This window comes from Arctopsyche grandis, chromosome 11, assembly GCF_051622035.1.
Source record: "Arctopsyche grandis isolate Sample6627 chromosome 11, ASM5162203v2, whole genome shotgun sequence".
Classification (NCBI taxonomy): Eukaryota; Metazoa; Arthropoda; class Insecta; order Trichoptera; family Hydropsychidae; genus Arctopsyche; species Arctopsyche grandis.
This window is the reverse complement of record NC_135365.1, coordinates 5,560,317-5,583,226: the sequence shown is the minus strand read 5'-3', so window position 1 is coordinate 5,583,226 and position 22,910 is coordinate 5,560,317. Positions and strand designations below refer to the sequence as shown.

At 32.6% G+C, this 22,910-nt stretch overlaps 2 protein-coding genes across 3 annotated transcripts in view; both read right to left on the bottom strand.

Annotated features, from left to right (window-relative positions):
- Window positions 1-22,910, bottom strand: part of LOC143919204 (uncharacterized) — a 740,296-nt gene that overhangs the window by 53,871 nt on the left and 663,515 nt on the right. The gene's annotated exons all lie outside the window — the stretch shown is intronic.
- Window positions 1-22,910, bottom strand: part of 5-HT2A (5-hydroxytryptamine receptor 2A) — a 230,801-nt gene that overhangs the window by 110,023 nt on the left and 97,868 nt on the right. For both annotated transcript variants that reach the window (XM_077441569.1, XM_077441570.1), the window contains exon 2: window positions 4,870-5,617. In XM_077441569.1, coding sequence (XP_077297695.1) covers window positions 4,870-5,566 — 697 coding nt within the window. In that variant the 5' untranslated portion in view covers window positions 5,567-5,617. The remainder of the gene's footprint in view (window positions 1-4,869; window positions 5,618-22,910) is intronic.

Genomic DNA, 22,910 nt, shown 5'->3' with positions numbered 1-22,910 from the left:
GGAAAGCAAATCTTCCTGACGTTTAACAAGCGTTGTTTAACAAGGCGTAAACTGTTCGCCATGACACGGCCTTATCAGATTTTAATTGTTTAAACGCCTATAATTCACTCTATATTTTATGAAATTTGCTCTATTGGTTCTCGTTATCTCTAATATATAAATATTTATAGTTTTAACTCTCATATGTATATATAAATTTCAAATTTGGCGTGTAGCTTCTTGTAGGGTAATACACGATATATATTGATTTTTGGCCAAATATGTCAGATTTGACATTTCACGGCTAAAAGTATATTTCTTCACTGGGTTTTATCTGCGAGATAAGTATTCAATAATAAGTTATGTTGTATCTAATTGTTAATATGATTTACAATAAGCTTACATACATACATACATCACATACAATTATTTTTAGTTGATTTAATGTGTATAATATTGTGAACCGATTGTAAGTTGACTAAAAAAAAGTCATTCTTGTTCAATTTAACGATATGATTACCATGCTAGAGATGAAATCGGATTTATAGCGTTTTATCAAAGGCAACATATAATAAATTCATTTAGTTCTAAGGGAAAATATGGACTTAACATATTCTTTTACATTTTTCACAGTACGCTGTTGAAAATTGCCAAAGGCTTTCAGAAGTGGATCATGTCGCAGTTTAAAGTGTATGAATGTTGAAAATCAGAATAGAAATTTGCGTCTGGGACAAGTTCAGTTTGTGAATATTGTTGACTATGAAATGTTGCAAATGCATTTCCTGGGAACTACGACACCGGTCCGGCGTGTGCAAGCGTTGCACTTTACTATGCGACCGATTTTCGACAAACCCAAATAGAATAATGCATTTTCTGCGCAGAATGGAATTTTTCCAGAATGAAAATCCACTTCGACAATGCAACGAATCGATGGTAATATTTTCTGAGATTTTTTGCAAGTACATAAATTTAGATTACGGCTGAAACTTTTTCTTCCGGCACAAAAGAGATGCTTAAAAGTCGGCCATCGCTGAACAATGTATGGGAAATATACGAGGGTATATGTAATTGATTGATAGCAATACACGGAAAAGCTACTATGTAGTTTAATGGAAAATTATACGAGAAAGATTTTGTTTTCTATAATTAGCTTTTTTGACGTTTGAATTTATTTTCTATTTCGATGGCTTTGTGCACATATATTGTATGTCCATTTTTGAATTTGTATCGAATTTTTAGTTTGTAGATGCTGGAATAATTCAGGTTTTCCTCATAAGGTAATTTATGCAACTACAAACATAAAACTCAAAAATGGACATACAATATCTGTGCATTAAGTCATCGACATACAAGTACTTTTTTCTTTCAAGGTAATAAGTTAATCTTGAAAGGAAAAACCTGCATTATTTCAGCATATCCAAACATAAAACTAGATACAAATTTAAAATTTATTAGCCAGCAGCATAGCTCGATCGTTAAGCTTAGCGTCGAGAGGCGCTGAGTTCTATCCCATGAGCAGACCTTGATCGAAAATAATTTTTCTGAGTATATCTGTAATGCTGCTGGTCAGACCTGGATATTTGTGACTCCAGGTCGATCGTTTCCTATCAGAGTTTGTCAATTTTCTCTGATTTCATTTTTGAAACGGTTCCTGGTAAAATTGGCTAAATATCCTTCCTACCTACTATGTCACCGCTATTTGAGATCGATTAATGTACAATAAAATGTATGTACAATTCGTAGATATCTCGTTAATTTGCGAGTTTTTCAGTGTCTCGCAATTCAGCGACTTGTATAATAATAAAAAATGCTGCAATGTTTGTAATTGGCCAGGAAGGCGCATTGGGGTTACCTGTAAGGCCTTCTTGGTATACATATATGTAAAAATAAATAAATAAATAAAGAAAAAAATGGACATACAATATTTCTGCTCCAAGTCATCGATTAAATCATTAGGTCCAGGTTCATTGCAAAAAACACAATTAAATAAAAACTAAATAATATGGAGAAATTAGATTAATTAAAATTCACATTCATATGTACAAATGTTTAAATGAAAGAAATATCAAATTATTAATATATGAAAATTTGAATGTCTAAAATGTGCGATGAAAATGTTTGCAGGTGAAAATGAATCTAAGAATAGCCTTGTAAAAATATGTGGAGTTTGTATGAGTCTCAAAATTTCCTATACATTTTGTGATTCTTGGAAATTAAGCGTGAAGTATTATATACGTATATGTAAAAGTAAGTATATGAAGTATATAAAAACGGAATTGTATTATAATAGTCGTGTATTTACTATTATATTCCAAATATCTGAAATATTTCATTGTATTTTCCTCAGTAATAATTCAATGTGTATTCTCCAACATTTCCAAATAAATCATTGGCTTACAAATTCGACCGATGCGGAACACTGTTAGTTTCAATTAACATTTTTGAACAAGCCCAATTACGGCATTCACGAAATCAATAAATTCCGGAAAGTTTTGTGAAAATCCCGTGTTTTGAAACATATAATCAATTCAAACATTAAATATATATAATATATATTCAAATTTTCAATGGAAACCGGTCAGTTGTTAATTCTGCTGGTTGGTAACTTTTGAATAAAATGGAGAGTAGCACTATATAGGTTAGTTAATGGGGAATATATAATTGCACTTAGTTTTATGTAGATAGTGTACACTTGGTACATGTTACTTAAATTCGAATAGTTTGCACTAACATTTGGACAATTTGCTCTAAGATCTGGAAAATTTCCACTAAACAGTTTGCACTGAGATTTGAAAAATTTGCACCAAGATTTGGAAAATTGGCACTAAGATCTGGACAATTTCCACTAAAAAATTTAATTTAATTTCAGTGAAATCATATCCAATTACATTTTCAGTGGCCCTTATCAGTCGAATAATAATTTTGACAGTTGGATGATAGCGCGTCGCCCCGCTCCTGTTCATTCCCACTCTCTTCATGGTCCACACATCGTAATATCCATCCAAACACACCGTAATATCTTAGCAGCCAACACTAATTTATATAAGGGTTAGGTGAGGTTTGGTTAAGTTAGGGTTGGCCCTATTTGTTTAAGATTAGGTAACCAGAATGTACTGATCGTTTATTTTATTTACTCACTGTCGTTTATTTAATTTATTAATTTCGTTTATTTAATTTATTAATTTCGTTTATTTAATTTATTAATTTTGCGTTCAATTATATTGACCAATTAAAAACAAACATTTTGAATTTTATCAAATCAATTACTTTGCTTATAAACATTAATATGAAGATTTAGATCGCATTTTTGACTTCACGTCATCTGCGTTGAAATATTATAATATAATTTGGGGAAATTCACAAAAATTAAACGCCTTATAATTCGAAACCACACTGTAACACAGGGCTGGACGCACAGAGAATAAATAATACGAAATAATTAACGCGGAACGGGCAAAGTCAGTCTACCAGAGAACCAAAACAACGTTTGGAATTAAATTTTCGCGGTGAGATTGAGAATATTAATGACGACGCATAAGTCTTCAAAATAATACATATATTTGTGGGAAAGTTTGAGGTAAATTAGAGCGGCGGTTCTCAATTACTTTCGGCGGTCGACGACCCTTTGGTTTCTCCAAATACATACAATATGTACACTTACTCCCTTCTATGTATTATTTATATAATATGTTATGTATTTTTTTTCAGGCCTCTTCATACATTGTATCATATTGTAACGTCATGAGAGAGATAGTATCCACTCTCTAAGTGCACGGGTGAACAATAGAGACCTCGGATTAGGCTAACGGGACCCAGTAAACAGAACAATAGAACCACCACGGTAGACCTTTACGCGCCTAGACAATAGATACATAAATTGATCGGGGAAGCTGTAGTGTGAAACTTCTCCTTTATAAGAAGGTACACACGGTTGATCAGATTATTCTGGAGTGAGCGGAGGTTAGGTGTGGACCTCCCGAATCGTTGAATCAATGCTGTGAAGTGACTTTGGTCTTTCATTTGGATCCTGAACCCACTCCTACGCAATACTATGATATATCAGACGCATTCCAAAAGTTAATTGACACTATTAATTCAAAGAATGTATTTGAGGCTACTTTGAACGTTTTCGGTAATGATATGATTGTAAATTCATCCAAAATGATTTTTGTTAACCCTTTGAATGCTGACCAACGTCGATCGGCGTTTTGCCAACAAGTCCATGAGCCTGAAATACGCCGATTTGTGTTATTTTTTGAGTATGTAAAAAAAAAGCAAGAATACTACCCGCTAAGCCTTTCCAGATAGCATTGAAAAAAAATGCATTGAACATGGGTCCTGTAATCTGTGTCAATGTTTATAAAGACTGGTTCAGACTGAAATTTCTGAATTTATAACCATAGCAGAATTTTTCGATGGAAATCCCTAACTGCTGAGTATTTAAGATTGTGGCTTGGCATTTAGATTGTGAGCATTACATTTTAACAACAATGAAGAAGATGATACTAATTTTGGAAAAATACATTCATTGATAGACTTCTTTTGTTTATTTTATATTGTTGCAAGATATATTAGAGATACTAAACACACCTTTACAAAACTCTAAATTCTCGGCGATAGTTATCTAGGGTTTGTTTGGATTAGCTACAATTGTTATACCTGCTTTCTATTGGATTTATAAATGATTCTGGTTGGAAATGTTGGCAAAATTTTCAGCCTGGCCGGCTTTCAACAAAAAAGACGTCAGCTCTGAAAGAGTTAGCCCACGCTGATGGTTTTATGATGTTTTTTATACATTAGTTGAATTGGGTAAAATAATTGGTTACAATATAACCTAGACACAAAATTTTCAGCCTGATTAAAACCGTATAATATCCATAAATGACTTACCTAAAAATCCAGGAATGGCACCTAGTGGCATCACAAACAAACTGACCAGAAGATCAGCAATAGCCAGAGACAATAGGAAGTAATTGGTCACATTCTGCAACCGACGATCCAGACAAACCGCCAGGCAGACTAGGATGTTGCCAACCCCACCAGCCACGATGAAGACCATCACGAAGAGAAAACTCCAATCGTATTGCACTTGGTTCATGCCCAGAGTCTCGTCGATGTAATTCCACGAACATTGGACAGCACCGTTGGATACGGATTCTTCGAACCACGAAGTTTGATTGAACAGTTGCAAAGCACTCGAAACGCACGACAAAGATTTGGCACTAGAACAAGCGTCCTCCTCAGCCTGACTTCTGAACCTCAACCAGAGAGCTTTGGCGGCAGTCTCAAACATCAATCCGCTGATGGTCATGTTGAAGGTTTCTGGTGGACAACCGGACATGGTTGAGTTCTGTCTGCATACGCTGCAGCTGTACAGAGTGTCGTTCTGATAGTCCAAGTTCAGCGAGCAGGTGTACTTTGGAATTATGTCTGTCAGATTGGAGTTGTCTTGGGTCAGGACGGTGGGCGAGCAGTCCAAGCCGACTTCTGGTAGTCCTGAAATGCAAGGACTACCCTCGCCCAAGACCACCTCACAGCCCAGTCCCCAATTTGACCCATTGCCCAACAAAAATTCACCAAAGGCCATTTGTTACAAGCGCATCTTAAACGCCGGCTGTCAACAGTTGGCTTGGAACTTCTGAAAATGAAAAAGAGGTTAAAATTAGGTACATTGCCACAAAAATTGTGCTAAGATTTTAACTTGTAAGACCCAGAATTAATTAGAGATTGCAATTGAGCGTCAAATTTCATAAGCCGGTAAACGGTAAATGATTACCGATATACCGATATTTACCGGTAAATGAAAAAAATCGTGGATTAGATAAAAGTATGAGGATACTTTTCCTAAAGCAGTAAACCTACATAGATTGTATTGTAAATAATTAAAAATAAGTCTCAGTTGAATAATTTCGAAAAAGACTTTGAATGTATGTAAGTTTTGGTTCGTAGAATCCGTTATCGAAAAAATCTCACTTTCTATTACGACGGTATCGATATCGATTCCGTTTTTGATTTGGATTCCTTTTTCAGTTCTGGATCTCTTTTTTAGTTCTGAATCCCGGTTCCTTTTTCATTTCCGGATCCCGATTCCTTTTTCAGTTCCGGATTCTGATTCCTTTTTCATTTCCGGATCGATATTCCTTTTTCAGTTTCTGATCCCGATTCCTTTTTCAGTTCTGGATCCAGAATCTTTTTACGGATTAGTGCAATCATAATTATTTATTTAAAATTTGGACCAATTGAAAGTTTCGATCGTAATTGAAACAACCATCTGAACCGGTTTGATTGGTCTGTGTTGAAAGTGAATTTATCAATTTGAATTTGCCACATTTAATACTCTCTTAATCTTTTTTAAAATTTTATATTGTAAGATATATTATATATTGTAATATTGTATAAGAAAGAATAAAATCAAATACTGACAAATCGATTTTAGATAAAATTATACTTTTGTTTTATAAAATTATAATATATTTATTTAAATGTGGTAGAAGCTTAAAGTGGTGGGCTCCACCCAGACAGAAAATGCAAGTTCAAAATTCAGATGTATTATAAATATCATATGTATGAATTAATAAACAGATAATGGCTAAGGGATAAAGGCTTGCTATAATATAATGTAATCAAATTTAATGTTTTCACACTTATCGTGATTCTGATTCTAAAAGGATTCAAACACTATGTATGTATAATATACATACCGATTGTATGTATATATGTATTAAATAACCGTGCTTGGAGTTATTGATTTTCATTGCATATACATATTTACGTATATGTAATATGAACATATCTTTTGTTATGTGTTCAAGTATTGAAAATTATCACTAAAAAATAGTACCTTGTGAATAGAATCCTAATTTACATATATTCTTATATAAGAAAGAGGCCGTATAAAATGAAAATAAAAATGTGTGCCAAGATGATAATTTTGAATTGTACTGTACATGTACATACGTATTTACGTATATATGTACTATATGAAATTGAGCGTTTGATTTTTTTGACTTTATTTTAGTTTGGCTGAACGTTTATATATAAATTGAATTTTATTCCGACACAATGGTAGGCAATAGGTGGATGTAAAGGATGTACAAATCGAAATTGTTTCCTTTACCGTGCCAACCGTGTAAGAGAATACCGGAAATAGCTATCGATACGGTTGCGTTCTAAGATACCGAAATTTTCTGAATTTATTCCTTAACACATATACGCACGTATAGTAAAATGTATGGAAATCGCTTCTTTTGCAATTTTCTTTGACTGTTCACCTCAATGAATTTTGAGCAAAGGTTGAGTGGAATAAATCATTTTTTTGTTCGGCCACATTCCCTTGAAAAATCTGTTCAAATCCTCGTCCCTTTGCCCCGACGTACATAAATACCGATGGGCCTGTTTTAAAATTTCACGGCTCGCTTCTAAATTTTATTGAGGAATAATATCAATCGCTTCAACTTAAATTTCTCCAATTCGTTCTTTCTATTCAATGCAATCGTGGGGAAAAATTAGCGTTCTCTTTCCCCCCCCCCCCATCCTCCGAGAAAAGTGTTCTATTTATACGTCGATCGGAAAGAGTCTAGATCATGTGCTACACGTGTATAATGACTTATTATTTAAAAATTTAAAAAGTGTGACTTTAAATTTGGATCAAACTCGCCATATAGTCAACGATGCCATATATGATCAAAATTTATTTATTATCAAATATCAAATTGGTAATAAATTATTAAAAAATTGACAATTTAAAACTCAAACTAAAAAATATAATATAATATAGTTCGCATAATTGACAAAACTATCATTAGTAACCCTAAAATAATCCAACATATAATTTCAAAAGAGACTTTCCATATATATGTACAATATAACCTTGTTTGGTTGGTTCGTAAGCAACACATTCGATTTATTTTTTATTTGATTCATAGGCGCCGATTCGATTTTTTTCCGATTCAGGGGGCGAAGGGGGAAAAGTCCCCGGAGGCGAAAGCACCGGTGGTGAAGGCGCCGGGGGCGAAGGCTCCGGGGACAGAGGCACCGGGGGGGGGGGGGATTCTGGTATAAATATAATTTTGAAAGAGTCTTAGTATATATAATTTCTTTTTTTGTTAGTGACAATCAATTTAATAAAAAAAACATATGAGTATTCAAATAAATTTAATACAATGTTTACTATTAGATGAGTTTAAGCGGTTTATATTGCAAATACCGAGCGAAACCGGGTAAAACCACTAGTATAATATATATCCAAACATTATTAAACTTACATATGTATATAATTACGTCATCTTCCACGGAGGAATCCATTAACACCCCTCAAGAAAGCACCAATGTTACTAGCACCTATAATGCTCTCAGGAAGGGCATTATTTAATATATTTGAACACCCATGTGGAAAATACCTCCTGTAGATTTTGCTTTCTTAACTCTACCTATAATTAATTTATTCCAGTTTCTAGTTTTATAATTATGTACATCTCTATGTGATTATTAAAATATTTGGGAAATAGATTCTTATCTATCTTATATACAAATTTTAAAGTGTTTAATTTAAGACTATTTCTAATATCCAACCATTTAAATACTTCTAACCTTCTTACGTTTCCTCACATTCAAAATTGCACGCATTGCTCTATTCTGCACTTTCTGCAATTTATCAATGCACAATCCAGTAAATAGATTGAGCACTGTAGCGCTGTATACATTATGAGGCCGTACAATACAATTATATATTAATATTTAAGTTTTAACATAATCAATATAAATAAATCAACTCGAGTAAATTTGACAGAAACGGAAATGCGATAATTTTATAATGCAATCGACAATAAGCTCAATGTATGTAAATGCATACACACCAGCAGCATGAATTAGTGGATAGCATATTATGCTTTTGAGCAGAGTGGTCACGGTTCGACTCCCACTAGTAGCTATTGGCCAGACCATGGTTTGTTACTTCAGGTCAATTGTTTCCTTTGGAAGCTTGCTAATTTTTCTGATTTTCATTGAAACGGTTCATCTAAATTGGCATTTCCTTTCCTATCTCTTCTTGCAAATCTCAAGTTATTTAGTGTTTTGAGGTTCACCAATTTCTATAATAAAAATTCTGCAAAAAACTCTCCATAGATGTCACTGTGGATAATTATTTGAATTCGCACGGTATGAAAAATGCATGTATTGTGTTATTGTATTGTATCTGTATCAGTTGCAGATTGAAATAAAATAAAATATATATACATATATGTATATATGTATGTAGCATTTAATTTAATTAAACATTAATATATGTGCCAATTGATTCGATCAATATTAAATTACGCTATCAAATCTAGCATATATTAACATAACGTGATTGATTATAATGCGACCCATATATGTGATTGGAAACTTAATATGATCAAACGTTAATTTTAAAACTGTTCAATTTCGCAATAAATCTAACAATGACGAGATCGATTTTAATGCAATCAAAATTTAATGTGGTCGAAGCTTAATACGATCATGCATGTTTTGGTAACAGTTAATGTGATCAATATTGAATAATACCGACGAATCTACATATTATAATACTGATTCAGTATGATCGATTTTAAAGCAATCAGAATTGAATGTGGTCAGAGTGTAATATGATCATGTATTTATATTGTCAACAGTTCATGTGTGCAATACAGCGTGTTCGATACATTGTGATACGAGTTTCTAATACCGGTACTACCGGTATTATAAAATTGATAAAAATTAGACCTTTGGTACTAGCAGCAGAATAAAATAGACTACCGGTAGTATCGAATATATTACAATTTTGATTTTGACCTTACATTTGGATCCCGAACCCACCCCTACGCAATAATATGATCATGCATTCATTTTGATAACAATTGATGTAATCATTTAAATCTTCAACTCACATTGAGGCAGCGAAATGCAAGGCTATGTTATATCCTCAATATACCCAATATTTAATCGCCATATTTCTTTATCAACTCAAAATAAAATAAAATTATATCGCGCGCTCATATTACCATTATTAGCCTATGCTTCACCTGTATGGAATAACGCCTCGAATACTAACCTTTCCAAGCTCCAAATAATACAAAATAAATCCCTAAAAATAATTTATAATACACCCATATATACTAACATGAAAAAACTGCATGCCATATATAATATTCCATTTGTTACAGACATTACTAACAAACTAACCAGTAGATTCTATGACAGAATCACTAATAACCATAATAACACACTTGCGAAGAGTCTCAGTGATTACAACAAAATGTCTATACCCTTCAGGTATAAACACAGATTACTTAAACACAATCTGCTTTAGGTCATCGAATTTAGAGTCTTTAATTAATTTTATGTATTGGATGTATTATGAGCATTTATAAGAATCGTAAATAGGTTTTTGAGCTCTTTTTCATATGATGCTGTACATTGAAACTAGAATAATATAATACTATGATTACTAACAAAATAAAATAAAAATTGTAAAATAGAAAATGATCAGTAGATCAGTAGCTATTAAAATAGATATAAGATGTATTGTGAACATAATTTCGTAATAATAAAAAGCATTGAAATCTTAAATGCGATCAAAAGCTGATATTATTTATGAATTGTTTCAAATCGTTGAATTCGTCCAATAAAACAGACACTTTTATATAATGAATGTTAAATTCATTGAAAAATTTATATATTCTGTCTTGAGTCTTGAGTGTAAACGGACCATTATTTGGAATGTTAGCCGCGTTTCTTCCAAGAGTAAATTTGAACAGCGGCAAGTGCAGGTCAGGTCAATTCTGAAAGTTAATAGCTCTCGCCTTGGACTGATGGAGAGTTGTCGATCACTGACATGGGTCAGTCGGGCCAAGATGGTTTGCAGAATTAACATTCGAGTGTTTACACACGCCGACGACGAGTGCAAATCGATTTCTACCTCGCCTTCAGGTTGCAATTGCAATTCTGATCATAGCATGTTTATATGTACTGTTATATCTCCATAAGTCTTTATTTGTTTTATGTTAGCTGTATTCTACTCCCACGACCTTTAAATCAATCTGCGAGACGAATTATGTTTCCCCCAAAAATATCAAAGCCCTTCTTAAGCCTGCACAACAAATTGCGTGCATCTACTCATCCATTTCTCGATACATTCAAGACACATATGTTAACAATAAAAATATCGTTTTTCAACTAACTTTATCGCTTTTCTGCATTATTCTCACGACTCTTAATCCGCACAACGAATTGCGTGAAATCTACCCTCAAGGGATACATATGCAAACACTAAAAATATTGTCTTTAATTAGTTTACCAGCATTTTTCACACGACTCGACTCGAATCGTATTCCCTCAAAAACCCTTTTAAAGCTGCGTAACTAATTGTGTGAAAACCATTTCTCGACACACTCAAGGGTCAAAGTATTAAAGTCTTAAGATATTGTTTTACTTAACTCGAGTTCCCCCCTATTTTATCACGAACTATGATTGGTCCAAATTGTTACGTCTATTAAATATATACTGATGTTAAACATATGGAAGGACTCTTGCGATCAAACACTCTTACTATTCACTTGCGATCAAACACTCTTACTATTCACTTGCGATCGAACCGTCTAACTAGTGACTCGCGATTAAATTGCCTAACTAGTAAACTACTAACTAGTAACGTGTAATACTAACTAATCTCGTGTATACTTACTACTATTAAAGAAGATAATCATCTTATAAAATAAAGTGAGTTTTATTTACGGAGTAGCGTTCCGCAAAAACGCTTGGTGGCAGCGGAAATATTAATAACAACAAAATACACATCACCCACGAATGTAACAGTACATAAGTATTTTTTTAAATTTATTTATTTTAATTTACATAAATATATACTAAGAAAGCCCAACAGATAGACCCCAATGCGACTTCCTAGATAATTAAATACAAACATTGCAGCATTTTACTATCCTCTTCTTACTTTCAAGTCAGAATAAATTTGGGTTCTTATCCAAATGAATAAATATACAACATACAAAGTTGAAGCGGCGTAAAATAGTAGTTAGCATATTATTCATTCGAACAGAGTGGTAACGGGGTTGAATCTCACTAGAGTCCCGCCGCTGGCCAGACCTTGGTTTGTGACTTCAGACCGATCGTTTCTTAACAGATTTTGTCAATTTTTACATACCTCTTATACAGTTCACATGGTTTTCGTGTTAGTGGTAATTTTTTATATCTCTTATCTCTTATCCGATCGTTTCCATACTTTGCCATATTGCTCATTTTGGTCATCAATCTACGTTAATGTATCGTCTGCCATTACGTTGGAGATAAAATATCGTATACAATGCGTATCAAATATCCACAATTTTGGGTACGGTGACGTCTAGCAAGCTACTATAATCTATCTTCAACCTTTTCACCGTGATATGGCCATATCAGATTTTAATTGTTTAAACGCCTATAATTCACTCTATATTTTATAAAATTTGCTCTATAGGTTCTCGTTATCTCTAATATATAAATATTTTTAGTTTTAACTCTCATATGTATATATAAATTTCAAATTTGGCGTCTAGCTTCATGTAATGTAATACATGATATATATATATTGATTTTTGGCCAAATATGTCAGATCTGGCATTTCACTGCTAAAAGTATATCTCTTCACTGAGTTTTATCTGCGAGATAAGTATTCAATCAGAAGTTATGTTGTATCTAATTGTGAATATGATTTACAATAAGCTTACATACCTTTAGTTTTTTACAATAAGCTTATTCTGATTTTCATTGAAACCGTACTTTCCTTTCCTATTTCTTTTGCTAATCTAAAGTCATCCAGCGTCTTGAGTTCGCTAATTTAATTATAAAATAGTGCAAAAATATCTCCATAGATGTCACTTTGAATGTTTTTACTAAGCTCTTCTTAGTTCGGAAACGATTTTGTCGTGTGACGAAGTTTGGGTTCTTATCTGATCGTTTTCAAACTTTGCCATTTTGCTCGGTTTGGTCATCAATATATGTGGAAATGACGTTCGCCATTAACGATGGTGAAAAATCATCGTAATAGACACATTTGAAAATACTCCAGCATCTTTCACGGTGACGTCTATCGTTGCCATTGTCGCATTTGTTCAGACTGTTCTGATCGTTTTTTCCCTTTTCATCACCATCTTGCTATGTAGATTTTAATTGTTTAAACTCCTACATATAACTCATATATCCCGATAGCCATATTTCTCGATGACGTATATCGTCCACATTGTTCGTTCACACTGATCGTCCACATTGATCGTTACTAGCCTCTTCTTACTTTATATCCCTTTTCGCCACCATCTCGCTATGTCAGATTTTAATTGTTTAAACTTTTTATAACTTTTTCTTTTTTCACTCTATATTTTTATTACATAAATCACTATATTTTGAGAGGCTGGAGAACACGAAATTAACAATTAATTAATCCATAGAGATATCTTTGGATTTAGACTTGTACATACATTTTTAATTCTATGTATACATACATATGTATAAAATTGAATGCCTGTTTGTCTGTCTGTCTGTATCGTAAAGGCTGCTAAACCAATTTACCGATTACGATGGAACTTTCACGATTTATTGTATGCATGTCCAGGAAGCTTACTGTGAAAAAAAAACGGGAAAAAACCTCTTAATAATAAAATTCGGAATTAGGATTTTTCCGACGCGAAAGTTTGAAGCGCCATCGTGTAGTCAAGGAAATATGTTCGTTGGTAACCACGTTACCAGTTGGTTTATGACAACACGGCGTTGAAGAGACGTTAGTAGAGCTCCAACTTTCACTTGAAACAAGAACGGGAACGGGAACGGGAATCGCATGCCTTATTCTTATTGCAACGCATGACAGTATCAGTCAGTATTGTATATAAATAAAAAACAGATATTTGTCACAGCGGGTAAGATGAAATCAGATAAATTGGCAAACTTTGATAAGAAACGACCGACTTGGAGTCACAGATATCCAAGTCTGACCAGCAATATTAAAGATTAGCACGGGATCGAACCCGGTAACCTCTTGGTACTAAACATAAATGCAACCACCGAGTCATACTACTGGCTACATAATACATATGTAGGTACATAGTACATACATACATATGTATGTAGGTAGATTACACATAATCATGACAAATCATATTGCGTTCTTGAGTATTTTTTTATTGTATATATATATATGTATATATAAGTATGTATTCAACACATATGTATTTAAGCACCGTATTTCATAAAATTATAAATTTAATGAAATCAGATAATTTTGATAACTCTGATAAGAAACGATCGACTTGGAGTCACAAATATCCAAGTCTGACCAGCATTATTAAATATTAGCACGGGATCGAACCCGCTAACGTCTCAGTGCTAAACATAAACGCAACCACCAAGCCATATTGCTGGCTATGATGTGTATAGAAGTTGAAAAAGAAATGCACGTCATTTGTTTTATGGCTTGCACAATGGTTACATATGTATATCCCATTCGGAATATCGAATTGAGCATTTTAATCAAACGAAAGCCATTTCTATGCTTCCATTAGGGAATTTGGAATATTACACCGTCTAGCTAGATCGTACATATGTACATATACGAGCTGTGGCATGATAATATGTACATTGATTTGCATTTGATATTGCAGTCGAAATTGCATTTGAGCGTCCCTTGGCAGAACCGACTCTGCCGAACTATTTAATACCCAATGATTTAGAATTTATCTCCTTTGACAATTTGACGTATGTACATACATATGTATAGTCGATACCATGTAACGTGAGAATCAAGCATGCTTTCGCATTCGTGCAATGTATTGTTACATTGTAAGGACGTAAAATAAAATCCTTATTTTCATTAAATTATTTCTGAAATATTATTACAATATTATTCAATGTAAGATCTTAAATAATATTTCTCGAAGTTTTGCATGAGATTGAAAATTATAAAAAAATCGGATGTGACCAAACCCATGACTTTATCTAAGTATTTGAGGAAAATGAGAAGGTCACATAACAAAATTCGATACACGTTCACACATACAGGTTATGAGAGCGTTTTCGAGACAAATTGAGCGCAAATGTAGGGAAACTTACACGAGACAAAAGTTCTACTTGCAGTGGTTAGTTTTTGTTTGATTTTTTTTATTAATAAAAATCATTTTAATTATTAAAAAACATTAAAATATATCAAGAAAATAAAAATAATTATTAAATACTAATAGCTATGACAGCATTTTCAATACAAATTGAGCGCAAATGTTGTATTTATTGATCAAAATGCAAAATGCAATTTGTAATTTATTTTATATTTTTTTTCTTTCTCCATTTCCATTATGTAAAATGCTCAATGTTTACTTACCTCTTATTAAGTTCACATGGTTTTCGTGTTAGTGGTCATTTTTTATATCTCTTATCTCTTATCCGATCGTTTTCATACTTTGCCATATTGCTCATTTTGGTCATCAATATACGTTAATGTATCGTCTGCCATTACGTTGGAGATAAAATATCGTATACAATGCGTATCAAATATCCAGAATTTCGGGTACGGTGACGTCTATGACGGTACGGCAAGCTACCATAATCTATCTTCAACCTTTTCGCCTTGATATGGCGATATCAGATTTTAATTGTTTAAACGCCTACAATTCACTCTATATTTTATAAAATTTGCTCTATAGGTTCTCGTTATCTCTAATATTTAAATATTTATAGTTTTAACTCTCATATATATATATATATAAATTTCAAATTTGGCGTCTAGCTTTATGTAATGTAATACACGATATATATTGATTTATGGCCAAATATGTCAGATCTGACATTTCACGGCTAAAAGTATATCTCTTCACGGAGTTTTATCTGCGAGATAATTTCTTGACCGTAAAATAAAATAAACTAAAAATAAAAATTAATACAATGTTGTACAAAATGCAATGCGAAACTGAAACGAAATGTAATTAGCCATCGCGGGTTGAGTGGGGGGTGAATGCGATAGCATGAACATTTTACTCTCATGCCTGATCACAAACTATATGCACAGGTATGTATACATATATTTTGAAAGCTTGATTTTTTTTTGCTTTATAATAATCCGAACACAATTTTATAGTATAGGTAGACTGGGTACAACTTCAAAATACCTGGAGAAAGATAATCGAACGGGATTCTTTCAGTGGATAAAATTCTTTCGTGTAAATTCCCTGGTTATAAATTCAAAATTGGAATTTTACAATTGGAACAATAGATTGAACAAAACTTCATCTATTGTTACTACATACATATGTACATAGATAAAATAAAAATTGGATAAAAGGAAAGGAAAAACATTGATTGTTTTTGTAGAGTTAAAGGAAGGAACCGAAATAGAAACGTGTAGGTGAAAATAAAAGCAAAACAATAGTGAAGGGTATATAATTGTTCTATTAAAAATGAATGTAACTGGAAAATTTTATTGACCAATTAAGAAATGTATGCAGTATGAAAATTAAATCCAATTTTCAGATGCTTCAGATACGAAACCCCTTCGTATAAATAGTTAAATGCTATGTATATTTCTTGACATTTTTATATACAAATGACAAGTTATTTTAAAACAAAGAGCACATTGAATTTTCCTGTCATTTATCAGTACATATAAATAAGACAACATAGTTAAAATTCATTCAAGAGTTTTTACATAAGTGCATATATACAAACATATGTGAGCTATTTTGACGTGTATTTTCATTTTCTATTTATAAAAATAGAATGTGAAAAATGGACGTTTGACTGCTTTTAAGTAATAGCGAAAAAATAGCTGGTACGCTACTAAAAGCTTTTTCATTTGTATATATGCACATATGTTCATATTTTATAAGATTAATGTAAATAAATATGTAAGTGCAAGCAAACCCTATTATTTGTAGTTAACAGATAAGATATTATCCGTGAATTTGGGTATCTTATCTATCAATTATTCCAACTATAGCATTAGTATGCATTATGTAGTGGAAAATATAAAAAGCTAGACACAGATAAGTGGAGATAATTCGATTTGCATACAACAGTGAATGAGCGCGGCAAAGAAACGGGCGATGCTAATACTATCAATTGCGTGATAAATAAACGAGATATTTCAAAAGAATTTAAAATTTTAATAAATCTTAAAGTATGTTCACTGGATTTTAATTGATAAAATCGTCGTATTGTATATTCTGCAAGTAAAATTTGAGAATTGTTTATGCATGCCGCGCCGTTTTCGCGCGACTGCACCGATACCACTTTCACGGTCGCCATTATTCTATTTGCATATCTTGAATGGACCAGTTTTGTAAGTTGAGTCGACTTTACATCATCACTTCACGCCAAGGAGATATAAAAAGACATCTGTCAAAGCGACAAACGACCGACATGAAAAACTCATCCATTCGGAAAAACACGTTGCGTCAACACTGCTTACATTATGTGTATAAATATAAAATACGACTTGTATAATATAATGTACGTCCGTGCCGTGACGATGACCGTGGCTTGATTGGAATTTGCATTCAATAGGAGATATTTGCAATATTGCACGGAATATACTGGATGCAATTAGACAGTGGTCGTCATGCTGTGCGCCATTGATTGCATCATCAAATCATGACCGTCTGTAATGTATTTTTACTAGTTACTAGCCTCTTATTACTTCACTTACGATTTCTTCGTCTGAATAAATTTGGGTTCTTCTCCACTCTCTTCCGATCGTTTTCAAAATTTTCCATTTTGCTTGGATTGGTCATCAATATATATCATCTAACCTGGTACCAACTACCGTTATAGTTGAAGCGTATTTTCAGTTGTGATATATCGAGTAGTTGGAATATATTCCTTCTAACTCACGTAAGTTGATTCATATGGCGAATTACATTCCAACTGGTCAAAATATGAAAATACAGTTCAACTAAAAGTTGGTACCAGGTAAGATGGAGAGGTCTAGATTTCTTGAAAACGTCATTCGACTAGTAAATTGAGTTGGAAAGTCACATTTTTGCTTTGAACACATTCGTAGAGCTATCGTAATACGCTACTAATTACCTTTATTCGTAATACCAAGCAAGTATTAACGCATTATTGAATTCTATAGCATTAGTAAAAACATCAGAGCTGTCAAAATGCAACTATGTATATACTACAACTGGCGCACATTGTTGAAAATGTATCTGCGCTTGTAGAGATATATAATTTACTAGTTGAATTGTATTCGAATATGAATGACCTAAAACGCCAGTTAGAATATATTACAATTGAAATAAGGAAGAAAATATGTAATAAATATGCTTGAAAAATAGATAGGAATATTAAATGATAAAACATTGTACTACATACTAAATAGGATGGAGAGAATTGAAAAGAAAGAATGAATATAAGTTCAACGGGTATAGTCAAAAAATTGTATGAAATACAATGAAAATACAGTACACGATAGCTGGACAAGAAATACTTGAATAGGAAATGTTTGGTAAAGTTTTCATCTAAGAAGGAATACCGAAATGTTATCGAATGATTTTTTTTTTTATGGAAGTGATCTATACTAAGAATGTAAAATGTGAACAGACTATATGCATTATGTAGAAGTGCAAAATGAAACAATCCACTGCTTTTAAAGCATATACATATATATGTAGGTTACATCATTCAGTAATCACAATGTCATAACTGCATACATGTAGAAACCACTGAGCTTGCGGTCGAGTTCGGAAAGCCTTGGATCAAGCAGCTTAAGGGTTAAATAACCAGTCGGATATTGATTTTGTCGGTCCTCTCTGGTTGTTGGCCTGTCGTTAATTTCGGTTCAATATTTGGACAATTTGTCCAGCAGCGCATGCTAATCAGCTATGACGGATCTTGAGCCCGGATCGGGTTGAATTTTCAGTTTTAAATTTTGAAAAAATGTTTTTATCGTATTGTGCGTTAGTTTGGTTCGGTTGAAATGTGAAATGTTGGCGGTGGAAAGTATTTGCGGTGGAATTTCAACGATTTCTTATAAAAATGTGTTCGTACAGGTTGTTTCGAAAGAGCTTTGGTGTCGATTGATTGAATTTTTGTGTGACGAAAATCATTTACCGCTTGAATTAGTAGTAGGTTTATATAAAAATATATTGCAATAGAAAACCATTTCATATAATCACGGTCAAATGAAAAACTGGCGAAATAATGTGTAAAAAATTATATATATATACATATACATATGTATATATCGGTCTCCGTGACGAGACAGAATGTTAAATGACAGAAAACGCAAATATCGGCATCGAAGGCAAAGATCGAAAATCGAAAGATCTTAAGTAGAAAGATCAAAAAAAAAATGGTGCATGGTAAACGGTACATACTCACGTACATACTCACTTAATTTGCGCGAGCAGGATACAACAGGAACAAGAGGAACAGGCTTTTCCTCTTGTTCCTGTTGTATCCTGCTAGAATACGTTTATAGATGGATTTTCTATAATTTTTTTTTATAAAATTATTAAAGGATTGAATTGCGTATTTTTTATAAATTTGGAAAAGTCAATTGTTTTCATCCGATATGATATTCCGATGTTTTTTTTTTGTTTTTATTAATTTTTTTCAACTGGCCTGGGAACGAATCGTGATCCCCTATAATTTTTCGATTGGCAATTTCACTTTGATAGCAATATTCGACCAAATGAAATGTGAAAAATAGAAAAACAAAGCGCAGAGAAACCCTCACGTTACACATGTATATACATATGTTCATATATACAAAAATAGTTTGAGGTGGAAATGCAAACATTGAAAAGAAAACACAATCCGTGTGTAGAAAAAAAAGTGCCATTTCGCGAACGGCGCTCTTTTACGTTGAAATGATTATTGCACTACTTTACATGAAAGGGTTTTTCCTTATTTGCAAAGTTTTAAACGAGGAGGCGAGATATTGGGAAATTGAAAAGCCTGACGAAGCCGAGTGAAAGCTCTCTTTGCCCAGGGCTAGGCTTAAGTAATTTTCGTTCGCTCGTCTAGTACCGCGAACGAGCCAAATGAAACGTAAATAACCGCATACATTACATTATGTACATCCGAGATCGCATTTTGCCCATCCATCCAGCCAATAATACAAGAATAATATTAAAATAAATTAAATAATTTATTACTGGTGTGTCTTCTTTTTTTTTTCGCTCTATCGGAAATCTTTCATTGCGTGAGAGCTTTTCGTTGCTGTATGAAAGCGAATCTGTGTCGGGAAAGATTTCGCCTTATCGTTCATTTTGAATTCAACGCCATCTTTCACATCTTTTTTTTCGTATTTCTTAAAAGAGAAAAGGAAAAAAGTGTACATCTGATATCGACCTATTTACGAGCATAAATCGGGGACCGGTCGAACGTATCCGCCAAAAAGGAAATGATTGATATTTTTTATTTTCATATCACTCGTTCACAAATTCGCAACGCCCTCGAAATGTAAGCTCAAATATTTGTATTTTGGTAAAATATAAAATTTACATTCATAAATGTGATTTTCGAAGTGTAAATATGGCTTGAAAGTATTTTGAACACGTACCCATCTGTTGCATACATTTGAATGTCATCAATCTAATTTAATTTGTTTATATAAAATTAAATAATGGCGTTTAATTTTTGTATACTGTAACATTATTTTGCTCTAATTAAAGCTCTTTTAATATAAAATAACACTGTTCGACAAATGACGACTTTTTTTTTGGTTCAGAGACAAGATATGACTTTTCTTATAGATCTATGCCCAGTGAACACGAATCTGGTAATAAAAAATGTTGATTGGCTCGAGATTCGGAGATATCCATATGTGTTTTTTGAATCGTGCGATTTTTCTATAACTTGGTGTTGTAACAAAAATTGGTATATTTTATCGAGGTAAGCCAGTTATCAATAGAATTTTTGTTATTAATCCACAAGAATAGTCGAAATATGATTTTTCTAAGTAGAATTTTATTTAATTCTCATATACAGACAATTAAATATATTATCCCTATTAATTCAATTCAGATTCGTGTAAATACTAGTAAATAATAGTAGCGAATTTATAGCTCACAATTTTACCGATTTAAAATTCAGCGCACTTATAGTTAGCCCTTTTAAACGAAAAAAAAAATAGTGTGGCTAGAAAACTATCCCAATAATCATGTTTCAATAGAAAATACTCAATATAAAATAGTATTAACAGTGGAAAAAAATCCAATGTGAAAATACGTAATTTTGACTTTTGATTTAGATTTGAAAGCTAAAAAGTACTACAAATGATAGATAAAATACCCGAATATAGATTACAATATTCATTTTTAACAGAAAATTGACATATTTTGAGACATCGACCGAACAACACCAAGATAAAGAAAAATTGCGTGATTTAAAAAACATATATGTATATCTCCGAATTTCAAGCCAATCAACATTTATTATTACCAGATTCGTATTTTTTATAAAAAAATTAAAAAAAAAAAATTTGTTCTCCATACTGGTCGAAAGTTGATTGTCGACGAAAGCCGAAGATACGCGAATGATTGGTTCCCCATACTTGTAAAGGGTAATCGAATATTATGTACGTAATTTAGAGCATTTCTTCTATTGAGACCGTAGTCTAATGGTTAGCGTGAACGTTCTGATCGCAAGGACTCCAGCTCGATCCCGCGATTTGGAATTAATTTTATTTTTCAAATATCGCTAAAATATAAATTAATTTTAATAATTTCAATTAAAAATATATATTTTATTGTTTTATATGAAAAGAAAAAAAAATGGTTCAAAACCTCGCTAAATAAAATTATTATAATTACGTATTTTTATATGGCGAGAAGGAATATTTCAATTAATGTTTGAAAAAAAAAGGCGAAATGAAGAATTGGATTTGGCGTGATGCACGTGACCATTAGTTCAATTTAGACCCATATTCAGGCTATTTGGGGTGATCGGTTCGAGTCGCGACAAAGTCGTCTCGTCGAAAAATGAACTTATCGATTTTTATCGATTCATTCATTATGTTCGGCGAGAGTTAGGACACACACACACACACACACCCACACACACACACACATCCACACACACACACACACACACAGATTACCGTCTTTATACATATGATGTTCGAGTATTGCTTACGTACATATTTGGCGAAACTAATAAAAACCTTGTAAAAAATGCCTTATAAAATCTAGTATGAAAAAAGTTTCGTAAAATACCGCAGTTCGGAAGAGACGCTCTCAGTCCAAAATCAATGCAAAAAGTTGAAAACAAAGATATATATATATATATATATATATATATATATATATATATATATATATATATATATATATATATATATATATATATATATATATATATATATATATATATATATATATATATGTATGTATGTATAGATGAGATCGAAAAGAGAGACGTCAAAAGCAAGCGGCGAGAACGCCATGGCCAAAGAACGAACACCGCATCAGCCATTTCATTTTTATAAAAACATGTTTTTATCATTCATTATATTTATTATTGTTATAACAATAATATGACCAATGTCACCTGACAAGTTGCCCCGAAGTGTCACACCAGTCTTACATAAAAGAAAATAACAATTAAAATTACCATTCATTCATCTCATTCAAATAGACTCGTGTCGAATCTCATAAAACTGACCAGCTCATCAACACGACAATTGAACAGATCCAAATGCTCATCTATCACATTAAGGAACCGGAAAGCTTTTACAAGAGACGAGTTATTGAAAGTAGACGTTTTCGCAGGAATAGGTTGGATAAGTAAATAGTGACGCAAAGCTCTACCACATTCAGCCGCCGAAAATTTAAATTCCAATAAAATCGAAGGGCTGTAAATTTTCCTTTTAATACTCCAAATAAATGTTTAGAAATGGCAATAATTCTTCTCGAAGATAGTGAGTCGAAGCC